The 13,720-nt window shown below is 38.4% G+C and overlaps 1 protein-coding gene across 1 annotated transcript in view; it reads left to right on the top strand.

Annotated features, from left to right (window-relative positions):
- LOC146622661 (neural-cadherin) overlaps positions 1–13,720 on the top strand; it is a 143,260-nt gene that overhangs the window by 55,200 nt on the left and 74,340 nt on the right. The window contains exons 2-4 of the mRNA XM_085365327.1: positions 4,997–5,185; positions 9,979–10,204; positions 12,992–13,196. Coding sequence (XP_085221453.1) covers positions 4,997–5,185; positions 9,979–10,204; positions 12,992–13,196 — 620 coding nt within the window. The remainder of the gene's footprint in view (positions 1–4,996; positions 5,186–9,978; positions 10,205–12,991; positions 13,197–13,720) is intronic.

The raw sequence follows: 13,720 nt of genomic DNA, 5'->3' as shown, positions 1-13,720 counted from the left end.
TTGTTATGTCACAGTAACTGGCATAACAGAAAAGCAATCTTAAAGGAAGCAACATAACTTTACTTTCTTACTTTGACATGTTTAAGGAAAAGAACACATCTATTCCTTTGTGAAAATGAACAGTTGTGAACACTGAATGACTGCTCAGTGTTCAGGTTCTTAACTCGTCCTCATTTTCCACTCCTCTTCTTTGCTTCAGGCCCACTCCTGCCCTGAGCCGGACATTCCTCTGCATATTTATATGCATGCTTGCATGCATGCTTGTGTTCGTTGACTTCTCGAGTTCAGTGATTCGCATCAAGGAGCTGTTCAGCACATTTGGGTGCTAGCAAGGCTGGACTAAAGCTATATAAGCGAGTTCTCCACTTTACTAAACTCATTGCTATAGTTTGGCAGAGCAAGTTGTTGCAACATTTCCTGAATACTTTTCTTTTAGAACCACAGTTTAGTGTAAAAAAAATATATGAGTTAATTGGATTGTTGCAATTGTAGCTCATGGCTACACTGCAGCATAAAACAACACAGATGCCATTTTGCTACTGGTTTGTCCTGAGGATGGTGCTAGAACGAAATTAAATTAAAGGGATTTTTGAATGTTTGTTCATTTGTTTGTTTGTTTTACATGATTGAAGTGTTTTTCCCATTACATTTAGGTGAAGTGTAATTGGTCAGTATATTAAATGTTATATGTAAAAAAAGAATTGGGCCATACCTCTCATTAGATGTTTTCAGTCTCATTGACAAAGTGTATAAAATCAAGCATCTAGCAATGCAGTCTGCCTTTGCAAACACTTAAAGAGCTCACTGATTGTCTAGGTTGTACTGCAATAAGAATCAAATGTGGCAACAAATCAGTTTGTAGTTTGTGTGTTCTTCTTTTCTAGACATTTCAATATCAACTCTAAGTGCATTCATTGGAAAGTGAAAGTGTTTAGGAGCCACAGCAACTCAGTCATGAAGTGGCAGACAACAGAAAGTTAGAGGCAGGGTCACTGAGAGCTGAGGTGCTTAATGCATTAAAAATGCTCTGCTGGCTCAATAAGAGTTCCAAACTTCCAAACTAACCTAATTAGTCTCACTGTATAGGTTTCTGTGGCCAAGTAACTCCTTTCAGTGTGATGTGGACCGGTCCCAGTACTATATGAAGTATTTTATAATGAATAAAGCACAATAATTATGAACTGCATCAGAATCAGCAGATATCAGGAGATAGTTGGGGTAGATGGAGGGGATACAAAGAGCTAGACCGTCATACCAGAGGCTGGTATCACATGCTGATTCCTGTCTGTGTTACTGTATAAATATTTATTAGAAAGTGTAATTAAAGGGAACTCGTATTTCATTAAAACAAACCAAAACTTTCACCCGAACCTAAGCCAATGCTATGAGCACCTCTAAAGAATGACTAAAAAGTTTAATAACACTGTACTGCCTCATAAAGTAGACATACTTTATGTATGTAAGAAATGACATGTGATATGCCACATATACAACCCATCGTCTATGCCAAATATAATGTGGTCACAAATGTGTTTCCCTCTGAAACATTGTAATAGAAATAACATTTTGAAAGACAGACCATCCTCTGAGGAACTGAACTGTGATAAGTACAGTTTGCAGTCACTGAATCATCACACACTCCAACTTGTTAATAATAAGGCAGTCCAACATTTTTAAGTCACATTTTTAAAACTACATTAAGATTTTACATTTTAGGATGTATGTTGAGATGAAATACCGGTTTAACAGCTGTCGAGGTCGAATCTACAAAACCATGTTTTTATGAAAGCCTGCCGTGTATTCCACGTGCATATATTCCCTCAGAAGCACTTTAGCTAATTCTTTCTGTTTGTCCCACATTCTCATCTCCTGCCTCTTGTCTCTGGCAGTATTTTCCAGCTCTTATTAAGCTCCTTGTCATGACATTCTGTAATAGTCTTGGCTGCTGGACAGATGATTCGTCCACTGTTCTTTGTGTGCAGCAAAGATGTTTGGAGACCCTTTGTTTTCACTGATTGGGCTAACATCAAAATATATTACACTGTGCGCATAATGCAAAACTCTTTTAATCTAACAGGGACATTCTCTAATGCCCATAGTGTTCAGTAAGCTCTTTATTTGCTTTATCTGTGTAGACTCCTAAATAATATACAAAATGTACTTTTTAAAATTTTCCAATAAAAAGTGTTACTTATGTAGGAGGGGCTGCGGTTTGTGTTCCACTCACTAATGCAGATAAACAAGCTGCAGTGTGACCCTGCAGAGACTACGTATTATATCATATATCAAATGCCATTATTCTAGTGTCAGTGAGCTTTTATCAGCCTGGAGGTACAAAGGAGGCATTGTGTCCACTTCGCTCCCCCTTGCAGTTGTATTTCCATACAGTAAGGTTGGCTTTATAGTTTTCGCCCAGGCTGACACATGTGCTGACCGCTGGCACTGCATCTGAACGTGTTGATGCTTATCATAATAATAGGACAGACTTCATTTGGCTTTCATGCACGGCCCACAGCACAGCATATGTAAAACAACAGACAGAAATAGATTTGATTATTCTGGATTTTATGCATTGACTAAAAACTCAAGGCCGGCTAACGCGGGAGAGGACAGTGGAGCGCTAAGCTGGAAGATTCCGTCCTCATTATCGCCTCACCCTCATCTCCTTAACTTTTTTTAGTTAGCGTTTTGCTCATTTTCTCACTTTATTTATGGGTGTTTATCATAGTCACAGCATGCTTTGGCCTGGAATAGGATATATTTTTATTTTCAGATTAAGTTGTTCTTTTCTGAAAGGACATTAATTTTTCTTTGGCATATACAGAATTAATATTAATCATTACAGAAACAACAGCTTTCTGTTAGTGTTATTTTTCCACATACAGGTAACTAATAATGGATTACTGAAGCTAAAAATATGTGATTCACAAACCACAGAGTTAAATACATAGAGGATATTGTTGATTTGTGGACATTTCTTGGTGATGCAGATTCAGAGATAATGGGATCCCCTGACAGTGCCCGTCACACTGAGTGTAATAGTATGTGTTTGTGTACTTGAATTTGATGGGTAACTCTAAGATGGAGCACATTTTCTTTTTCCTCATTGTTTTTTTCTTCATTCTGCATCTATGCTCACCATATTCCTTCTTTATTCTAATTTTTTTGCATTTTATGCCTTATTTTCCCCCATTTTGGCTTCACCCCATTGTTCATTTCTCCTGTTTTCCTGTTGCTTTTTCTATTATTACTTCTTTGTCTCCCTTTATGTCCCTGTCTCATTTGCCTCCTTTTTCCTGTCCTCCTCTTTTTCCTTCTCCCTCTCATGTTCAGTTTGTTGACAGACCTTCAGAGAAGACAGAAACAAAGGTAGACACCATTGTGTCTTCACCTCCTTCCCTCCTCCACCTCCTCTTCTGCCACCTCCTCATCTCTTTTTTTCCCGTTTTTTGGTCTCTCTGAAGTGAAGTTTCCTCGCTTGTTCAGGCTGTTGTCTCCTTTGCTGTTGCAAAACGACACAAGAGCGTGTGTGTATTTTTGACTGGGAGAATGGGAGCTCCTGCTGTGTGTCTTTGTGATCTTGTGAAAGTTCTGTTGTTTTATTTTGGATGAACTGCTTCCTTCTCTCTCTTCCTCCCTGTCACTCCTTCACTGTTCTCTTCTGGAGCAGCAAGGTGATGATGAGAGATGAGGAAAAAATGACAAAAGTTGAGAGATGTCACCTTGTCCCCATTGGCTGAACCACTGTCTGAACGAGTGCAGCTGGCTTAGCTAACAAGCTTCGTCACTTCAAAGCTGAGACAACAATAGCAGCCATGCAGTTGAAGCACTCAGCCAACCACCAAAACACAGGGACTGTTAGGTAACATTTAAATAAAAACATATAAAAACACTGATGCACAGAAATCATCTATTAAATCACTATCAATTGAAACTTTTGACTGTTACTGTATATTATAGTACAAAGAGTCATTATTTCTAAAAGCAAATGCATTTCTATGACATATTTTACATAGACATGATTTAAAACCAGATGTTTAGCAGTTTTATGGCTAATGTGTTACTAACAATGTTGATTTTAGATTTGTAATCTTGTAAATACATACTGCATACTCTTAATACAAAGCCATTTCATGGACACTACAGTCCATTTTTTTGTGGATAATTATTATTTTATATGCAGTTATTTGATGTCCTGTGTCTGGAAAACAGGTTGAGAGACACATATAGAAACTGACTGGTCACCTTAGTAGCTCAACAGTCAGATATTTCAGTTGGTTAAAACCAAAGGCTAAATAAAAGAGGTTATTTTTCAACATTGAACTGCATCATTGAATTAATACTAATACTATCCAATACTAATACTGGATAAGAAGCCATAACAAAACTATAAACCATATGTATATACAGTACTGGCCAAGTAACTAAATCAGATTCTGTTGTCTTCTGAGGACATTTTTCAAACATTTATCTTTTTTGGTTATAGAAATGTTATGAATTTTCCTGGGCTCAATAAAGATTAGTATTCAGTTGAAAAGGGCTTCTTTCCATCCATTCATTTATCCATCCCACCCATTTTCTTCCTCTTATCCAGTTCAGGGTCATGAGGGGCTTGAACCTATCCCAGCCGTCATTGGGTGAAAGGTAGTTTTGAATAGGGTTATTTAACAATACATAAATAAACAGATTAGTTTAAATACCAGCAAGAACCATTCTCTTATATTTTAAGTTTCACCTCCTTCTTGATTTTGCGAGAGAAGTAACATTCACAAACTTAATGGTGTTATAACAATTGAACTATTTTCAAGTGAGAGTGGAGCAGGTACATGGGGGAGTAATAAGTTGGCTAAATGCAACCATTCCTTTCAGAAGGACAGCTACATAATCCTAATCACTGTATGGTAGCTATTCAGAGCTATCTTGGATTCTTGAGTAACAGGATTTTTTCAAATCAGTTACATGTAGTAATGTCATATTTGTTTACTCTCTTATCCAGGTGATGACTGGTACCTGTGCAGGTTAACTCTGAGCATGCCCAGTCAGGCTGACCTGCAGTGGGCGATGTTTCCCTCACCTTACCTGGCTGCTATTGGTCCTGATGCAACACCAGGCTCTGTAGTGTATCGACTGTCAGCACGACAACGAGATGGGACACTAGGACGAGCTCAGTTCTTCCTACTTGAGGGTGAGTGGTTAAAATCTTATTTAAATTGCTGTATTGTGCATAATGACTATATAAATATTTTCTGTATACTGTATATGCTGAAAATGAGCTATTAAGATGTTAAGAACCCTTCAAAGATGAAAGATACATTTCAAATGCATTAACACGTCTTTTATAATATCAACACTCGCCCGACTCATTGTATTTTTTTCATTGTTTTGGGGTGTTTTTTACCTACCACAGTCAAACCTCCATCTTTTTTCAGTCAGTTTTTCTAAAAACCTGTCATGTGTTTGTTCCTGCTCTTATCTCCCGCTCGTATCTGTAATTAGGTCCGCTGCAGCTCTGCCAGGCTCTGTGTGACAAACCTGTTTTTTTCAAAAGAGTGATTTATAAATAAAAATTTGACTTGTTGAATTTCAATTACCATCAAATGGAAGAGGGAGAAAGAAATGCTCAAGAACGGGATGGAGCTGCGCTGTTAATCGCTCCCTGGGGCAAAGAAAGCTCCCAGATTCAGGAATAATAGGGAAGTCTCTGGAGAGGCAGCGAGTGGGAGAGTCAGAGGGTGGGCGGATGGGCGCCGGTGGCTGTGGATTTTTTTTTTTTTTTTTAAGTGAAGAAAAATGGGGGAGGAAAGTAAAGGGGAGATATTTTGAGAGCTAATTTCTAATGCTTTCTTATTAAAAGCTTCTTACTTCCCCTTGGCGTAATGTGACTACATGTGTACGAATGAATAATCCAATAATTTATATTAAAAATGTTTTTTTAACATCATGCCAATGTGAAAATATATTCATGTAGAGTGAGTGAAGCCAATTAGGGGCATTAATGTTATTTTAATCAGTTACAGCATCCTAAATTTGCAGTTTTTGTTTTAGTGGCTTAAAAATGAGTTGAAAGTTTCAGTTTCTGTGGGTCTTTTTAAAAACAGTGTGCACTCACTGACATCACTGTACTATTAAAAAAATAAAAGTTGAAACAAATGGTTCTTTTTTTATATCTACAAAATCTTCTGTTATTCTTCAATATACTCAACATATTCTTAGAAAACTGAAATAAATCACTGTCATTCCCTTCTGCCATGTTTTTATAGACTTAAAACAACACCAAGTTGCAAGACTCACTTTAATTTAAACTTAGATTTTATAAAAATTAAATGAATAAGACAATCTAATCATCAGGAATGCTACTCTTATAAAACTGTAAACTTGTAACCCTTTGTGTTTGTATTTGATATGTAAAATCTTCTGATCCAGTTCCTGTCAGGCGTCACCATCAAGATTTTTTAAAATATGTTTTTTATATTTAGTAGGTCCTCCAAACAACCAAGGAGAAGACCTAAGTTATAAAGTGAAACTTTCAAAAATAATTTCCACTTCAACCACTTTCTGTGTTCTTTATGTTGCTGATAAATTCAGCTGTCTCTCCCTTTCCTGTTTAGGACCAACTTTCAACCAGTCAGCATTCAGCATTGTTGTTGGGGTTTTCTGTTTTTTTGAAGTGCACGCAAGCACATCCGTATACCCAAAATCTTTCACTCTGCATAGTCAAATACCTACACAAGGGGGCTCAAATGCAGTACCATGAATCCTACTTATTTGGAATAAAAATCTCAAATTTTAATGGTTCCATTGTAAAGTGACAACTTAAGAATCTATAGCAGTCTCTAGCTGTAGATGAGGTTGACAGATATCAGTTTTTATTTTCAGAAGTTTCACAAAATCATAGTAGTGTTATTCCACAGTAAAATATATTTCTTCCTATAGTAACAACTACCATATATTACATGTCTGTCCAGAACAATTGGACAGGTCATTGGATATTTTAGGTCACTGAATGCAGTTATAAAGCATGAGTCAGTGAGCTTTTAGAGGTGCTGTTATTCAGTTTTTGGACAGGTTTGCCAGCTGGTTCCCTGGCCTCTTGCCTAGTCTTCATGCTATGCCAATCAGGGGCAAGAAACCAATATGCATCTTCTTGTCTCTGAACGAAACCTACTTTAAGTCAGTTTTAATTTCAATTCAAAAGAGATTATTATGAAAGTGAGACAATAAAGGCAATCTGTAGGAGCTTTAGAACAGCGGTCCCCAACCCCCGGGCCTCGGACCGGTACCGGTCTGTGAGTCGTTTGGTACCGGGCCGCGAGAGTTGAGGCTCAGGTGTGAAATGTATGGTTTTCAGGGTTTTTATCGGTTTTCAGCGTTATTTTGTTATCGTTTTTATCGTTTACTCGGTTTTCCTGGGTCTTTTCACGTGTGTTATTAATAAATCTTCTTTTTTCGGTACCGGTACTAGTTTTATTTTGTTGTATTTATCCGCGACACCTTAAAGGCCGGTCTGTAAAAATATTGTCGGGCATAAACCGGTCTGTGGCGCAAAAAAGGTTGGAGACCGCTGCTTTAGAAGCAAACCACAACTCATTTAGTGAGACTTTGACAAACAAGTGTCAGAAAAATCTCCCTTCAGCAGTCAAAACAAGAGAAGATGATTGACAGGTTGGATGCAGCTGCTGGTTCAAAACCCTCCAGTCAACAGCTGGGGATTCTTCTCTGCCCTTCATGTCTTTTTTTATCCGCCCATTCTAACCTTTCATCTTCTTTCTATTCATGACATGATATACAGCCTTTGCCTCTTTGTTTCGTTGTGTGCCTGTGTCACACTTTTTTTCAAGTTTCACTATTGCTCTGTGGTTAGTTAGCACGTTTATGCAGACAAGACACATCTTCCATGCAAACTATGGATGGCTGCAGCAGGCAGGATGGGTTTCCTCTTTGTAACCACTTTCCCTCGGCCACCAACCACTTGCCAACCAATTGGGGAATACAAATCTTTTTTTAGTAACTAGCAGTTGTCTAGGGGTCGCGGATGTTGTCTAGGCCTTTGTGAGTGGTACCTTACTTTGCCTATCTTTGTTTTTAACAATAATAACAATAATAAAAACACATTTTGTAATGGGTACCTTTCAAAACCTTACACAAAAGAGTTTTAAAAAAGTGCAAGAATGAACCAAGAAAATATCAATCAAGTCAGTAAAACAAGCTTAAAATATATAAAGTAATTAAGAACAGAGGATTCATATGACAGGTGGAAGACCAGCAGAGTGAGTATGACAGTTTAAAGAGGTGCATTATGAGATGGGAATTGAAAGTGGAGAGAATCAGTGTTACAGATGTTTCATGGGAGGCAATTCCAGAGGTGAGGAACAGAGGAACTGAAGCAACTGTTTGGTAGTCAAACAGGCATAAGGCATAGTAAGAAGAAGAGAAGAAGAAACCCTGAGGATGTGAATGGGTGTGTAACGTGCAGTAGTTCAGAGAGGTACTGCAGAGGGAGGTTATGGATTGCCTTTAAGGTGAGGAGCAGAATCTTAAGATCAATACGATATTTAACTGGGAGCTAGTGAAGCTGCTGAACAACAGATGTGATGTGATAAATGGAGAAACTTCTGTGACTACTTCTGGACCAGTTGAAAGTTATGGATGGATATGAGAGAAAGAGATATACAGGAAGCCATGTAGGACATAACCAAGGTGTGAATAAAGATGGGAGTACTATTGGTTGTGACAGACAGACATTAATGTCTTTATATATTAATGTTACAAAGATGGAAGTATGAGGAGCAAGTGACATAATAAGTGTGCTGTCAAGGATGACACCCAGACTCTTAACCTGAGGGGAAGGAGAAACTGAGGAGTTGTCGATCGGGAGGGAAAATTTTTGACATTCTGGATGCCAATGAGAAAAACCAGGATTTGATTTCCTTGAGGAAGGTGGCTGGGAGAGTGGTGGTAGGTTTGGCTGACAGGTAGAGCTGGGTGTCATCACCATAACAATGGAAATTGAAATGCTGATAATTTTACAAAAGAAGGAAATAGACAGTTGATAAATAGGTGAGGCCCCAAAACAGATCCCTGGAGAACAAGTGGTATAACTGGAAATGAAAATTTCAGCTGAGATATTTAAGTTGACTGAACCAGGATAGGATTTAAAAATGGAAATTAAACCAGTTTATGGGTGGTTTATTAATTCCAGTAGAGGCTAGTCTGTCAAGAAGGATATTATGGGACATAGTGTGATAGTCTGCAATTGCATAAATAGTAATGGAAATAAAGAAGAGGAATGGTTAATAGACTAGAGTCAGCTGCTATTAGGAGGTCATTGGTGAATTTTGCAAAGGCTGTTTTCTTGAGAATCAATGGGACAGAAACTAGACTGAAACTGTTCAAAAAGATTATTGCCAAACAAGTGAGCAAGAACCTGAGACACAACTATTTTCTCAGGGATTTTAGAAATAAATAATAGATAGAATATAGGATGAAAGCTACTGAAATTGTTGGACTCTGCACCAGCCCAAGAGGTGATGATGGCAGTTATTATGGTGGACAGAGAGGCTAAGCAAACTTTAAACTGTACTTTTCTTCTTGTCCTCCTCTTCTCAAAGTTTCCATGTCTGCTTTCTTTCTCTTTTGTCAAATTGTCTCCACATTTCTACTGCTCCCTTCCCTCTTCCTTCTCTTCTCCAGTGGGGACTCTTCAAAACGTGTTAATCACAAACACACACAGAAATAAACATACTCAGAGAATCCCTCTAGCTTCATATTACCTTATTTAGTTTTATAATTGGACAGCTGTGGCTGCTATCTATCTATCTATCTATCTATCTATCTATCTATCTATCTATCTATCTATCTATCTATCTATCTATCTATCTATCTATCTATCTATCTATCTATCTATCTATCTATCTATCTATCTATCTATCTATTAAATTAATGTTTTTAAAGGCAGAGTTTCCTTTTCTCTTTATAAAGGTGATGAGGAGTGCTTCGAGGTGGACCATCGTTCTGGGGAGATCAGGACAACCGGTCGACCTTTGACCCCCAGTAAGGAGTACCTCCTTCGGGTTCAGGCAGTGGATGGACATGGTCGTAAAGGGCCACCAGCCACTGTTGCTATCCTTGCAGGCTATCGGCCACCCCAGTTCACCAATTCCACGTACAGCCTGAATGTACCAGAGAACATACCCGTTGGCCAACCGTGAGTCCCTACAGCAGTTTGACATATTGTTATCCCTTGTTTGTGTGTATGCTCTGTGAATAACACTTACAGCATTATAACCACCTGGCTATGCTGTTGAGGCTTCACATTTAGTAAGTTGTATACACTCCAAGACACTCGAAAGTTCTGTAATACGTCAAGATCTTAGTGGCTAATCTTTTAAATCCTGTAAAATGCAAGATGGCATCTGAGACATTTCATCTAAACTGCCAGACTGCTATTATACATTTTAGCCCTTCACAAGTCAATTAGGTCTCACAGGTTTACCAGTTTCTTTGGAAATATATGCCTTATGCATACATACAGTGAAACTCCCAAAGAATAGCATTGGATGTTTATTTGCAGTATAAGTTGTTACAGTTTTTCTCAGTCGCTTTGGTACGTTTCTCAGATCAGAATTGAAATTCTCATAACTATTAGTTCAACCTCCACAACACTCAGTCATTTGTGCACATCATAGTAGCAATTTCTCCTCTCTCTGAACAAACTGCAAATGATTTTGGACATGAATCAGTTGCTTCCATACATTTCCCTGCTGCTTTCTGACATTTCCATTTGCTTATGTCATGTCAGTCAAAAGTAATCATACCTATGGATGCTGAATAGTCATTCCCAATAAAACGAATAGTCATACATCCATTGCTTGAGTCATCACACACAAAATTGTTGAACTAGTTATCACATGCCAAAAATTGGCCATCTGTCAAGCAAATCCTATACCTTTCTGTATCATTTTTCCTGGAAATGTCTCCGAAATTGAACAATTGATCTCAGGTGAATTACAGCTGTCACTCATGAGGAGGCTCTACCAAATGGGTGATTTTATGTTTACATGTATTCTACAGTGAACAAGTGACTGTAGCACTAATTGTTTTGGGAAATGCACTAACTGCTGTGCAAATGTTAATGGTGTTCTGAGAAACGCACCAAAGCGACTGAGAAAAACTGTAACTTAAAAGAAGCTTTTTGCTACACGCATGCTTTCTGAAATATAAACCTCAATAAGTAAAAAAGGTGAAAGTGACAGTGTTAAGTTTTTCTTTTTCTTATCATTCCTTGTTACAGATCCTTCTCTACTCGACAAATTCTGAAGTCTTATTTTTAGCATTTAGGCCTCCACCAGTTACACCAGTTAAACCAGAAGACGCCATCTTGTGTGGTCTATTGACAATGACGGGTTCACCCTTTGCATGGATGTACAGATGTGTACAAACCAAAATGCCTGGCAGTTAACACATAAAAATAAATACTAAGCGCATATTTCCTGTATGATCCATTAGTACAAGTTTTGATACAGCACCTTATGCTGCTTTGTATCAAGCAACTGCATTAGAAGTGATCCAACAGGTACCAGTTTTATGTGCTTTTAATTTATATGTTTGTATATGTTACTGACAGGGTTATACACAGAGAGACATATTAGAAGTACTTGTAATCTTACATCTGGTACTATTGTTGTGAGTAGGTTTTATTAACAAAAGTGTCTGTTTATATTTCTGACTCCATATATACAGAAACATGATTTGCATTCCACTGCCTCAGACACAGAATGTGAAAATGGCATTTTGTGCATATGTGTGTCTGTCTGTGTGTGCCTGCTCCCTTGCTTTGCATGTCATGTGATGCATGAAAAGATGAGCCCTGTAGAGCGAGACAAAAGGAAAGAAGAAGAAGGAGGAGGAGGGAGAGGTGGAGGGATGTGGAGAGCGTGAAGGGATGATAGAGGAAGGAAGGAGAGGGAAGAGAAGAAAATGAAGGATAGAGGGATGATGCAGAGAAGGCTGGGGTGGGTGGAGGTGGTTGAAGAGGACCCAGATGTATGAGTGTGGCCTGAGGCTGAGAATTTGAAAGTGTGGCAAATTCAAATATTTATTAAAAGCGAGGTCTGGATAAACATGAAGGAGAGTGTGTGTGTGAATCCTCGGGGCTGCTGGCGCAAAGCACATTGTATTAATATCCAAGTATCCATGCCACCCTGTGAGCAGTGTGTCTGTGGGTGTATCTCTGCATGTGGTTTCTGTGTGTCTCTTCTTCCATTATGTCCCTTTTATTTGTTTTTATGTCCTCACATGCACATGTCCTCTGACCGTATGTGCGTCTGTGCATACCTGTGTGTTAGTTTATGTTAAATTGATTAATCGGGTTGCAATGGTGTCTGAGTTCAGAATAATCCATGAAGGCTGCAGACTTTAAACGCAGCACTGGAGCTCGACCAGCACGTCACAGCTCCTCTTCACTTTATAAGTCTGTTTGGAAAAAGAAATGCAGATCAGCTTTCTGCAGACCTGTGGTCATGTTTATACTTTGGGCAAGGCACACCAAGTTCATTCAAAGAAATTCAAAGTGCTTTACACAGATAAAAACAGGAATACAAGCAATAAAAATAACAACAGTGCTAAAGTAGGTAAGGAAATGTCACAACCAATGTGTAATGACATTTAAAGAACTACAAAAGATATGGAAATTTCTCGATATTTTCTACTTTTAGGGGGCTTAGCTAACAGTTCCCCCGCGGCTGCAGTATTTTTGCTAAGCCATGCTAAGACATGACTTGGAGCTGACTGTGAAGTGGTGCACACATACATTAAAACTAACACAGTATTTTATCTGATTCAGCAGAAGATAGAGGTCTAAGAAAAGGATTTCATAAAATCTTGGAGAACTCAAGTCTATTTTTCCCTTTATTTTCTCTTTCTGGTAAGAAAACTGTTGCTAATGTTGCTTAAATTTCTTGCTTTGTGTGTGTTTATGTCCACGTCCATGTAGAGTTGCAGTTGTCCATGCTGTCTCCTTCCAGAAGAAGAGTCTCTCATACATGCTACTGGTTAATCCAGGGAATTTGTTTAGCATCAACCAGGAGAGCGGAGCGCTTAGCCTCACCAGGAATGTCGACTATGAGAGTGGTCACAACCTGCACACCCTGCAGGTCCGAGCTTCTGAACCCGACACCGGCCTTAGCAGCGTGGCAGAGGTACAGCTACACTACCAAGCATGCAAATATACTATTTATTAATCTGTGTAAAGTGACTAATACTTTTACAAGTTTGATGTGTGAATGCAAGCTCTAAATTTATACATCCATGTCAACAGCATGTAGCTACAGCTTTAACACACAGCTTTATCTTTTGGGACAAAGTTATGGTCCCGTGCACTGCAGTTAAAACAATAACCAGGGAAAAATAACACTCAGACAACCTGATAATTGAAAACAGAAGTTAGAGAGTGATTGAAAATAATTTATTATATCTGATAACTGGTGGAGAATGGTAGGCACTCTAAGTGTTCACACATCAATGGCATATTAAACTCTTACAGTCGAATCACATGATGGCCATGGAGTATTATGGTGTGAATTGGAAGGTCAATACAGAGTTGTAAGTGTTACCACAGCCTCTGAAATAAATCCACAGCTCATCATCACACATATCTGAGAACATGTAAGGGTGTTGACCCTTGACAGTTCGGCATACCACTTCTCTGATGAAAACTCATTAA

The sequence above is a fragment of the Diplotaxodon limnothrissa genome, linkage group LG11, assembly GCF_057381915.1.
Source record: "Diplotaxodon limnothrissa isolate DT_005_m linkage group LG11, D_limnothrissa_male_GT1.1, whole genome shotgun sequence".
Lineage (NCBI taxonomy): Eukaryota > Metazoa > Chordata > Actinopteri > Cichliformes > Cichlidae > Diplotaxodon > Diplotaxodon limnothrissa.
Note: the sequence above shows the minus strand (reverse complement) of the source record. Positions and strands in the feature narration are given on the sequence as shown.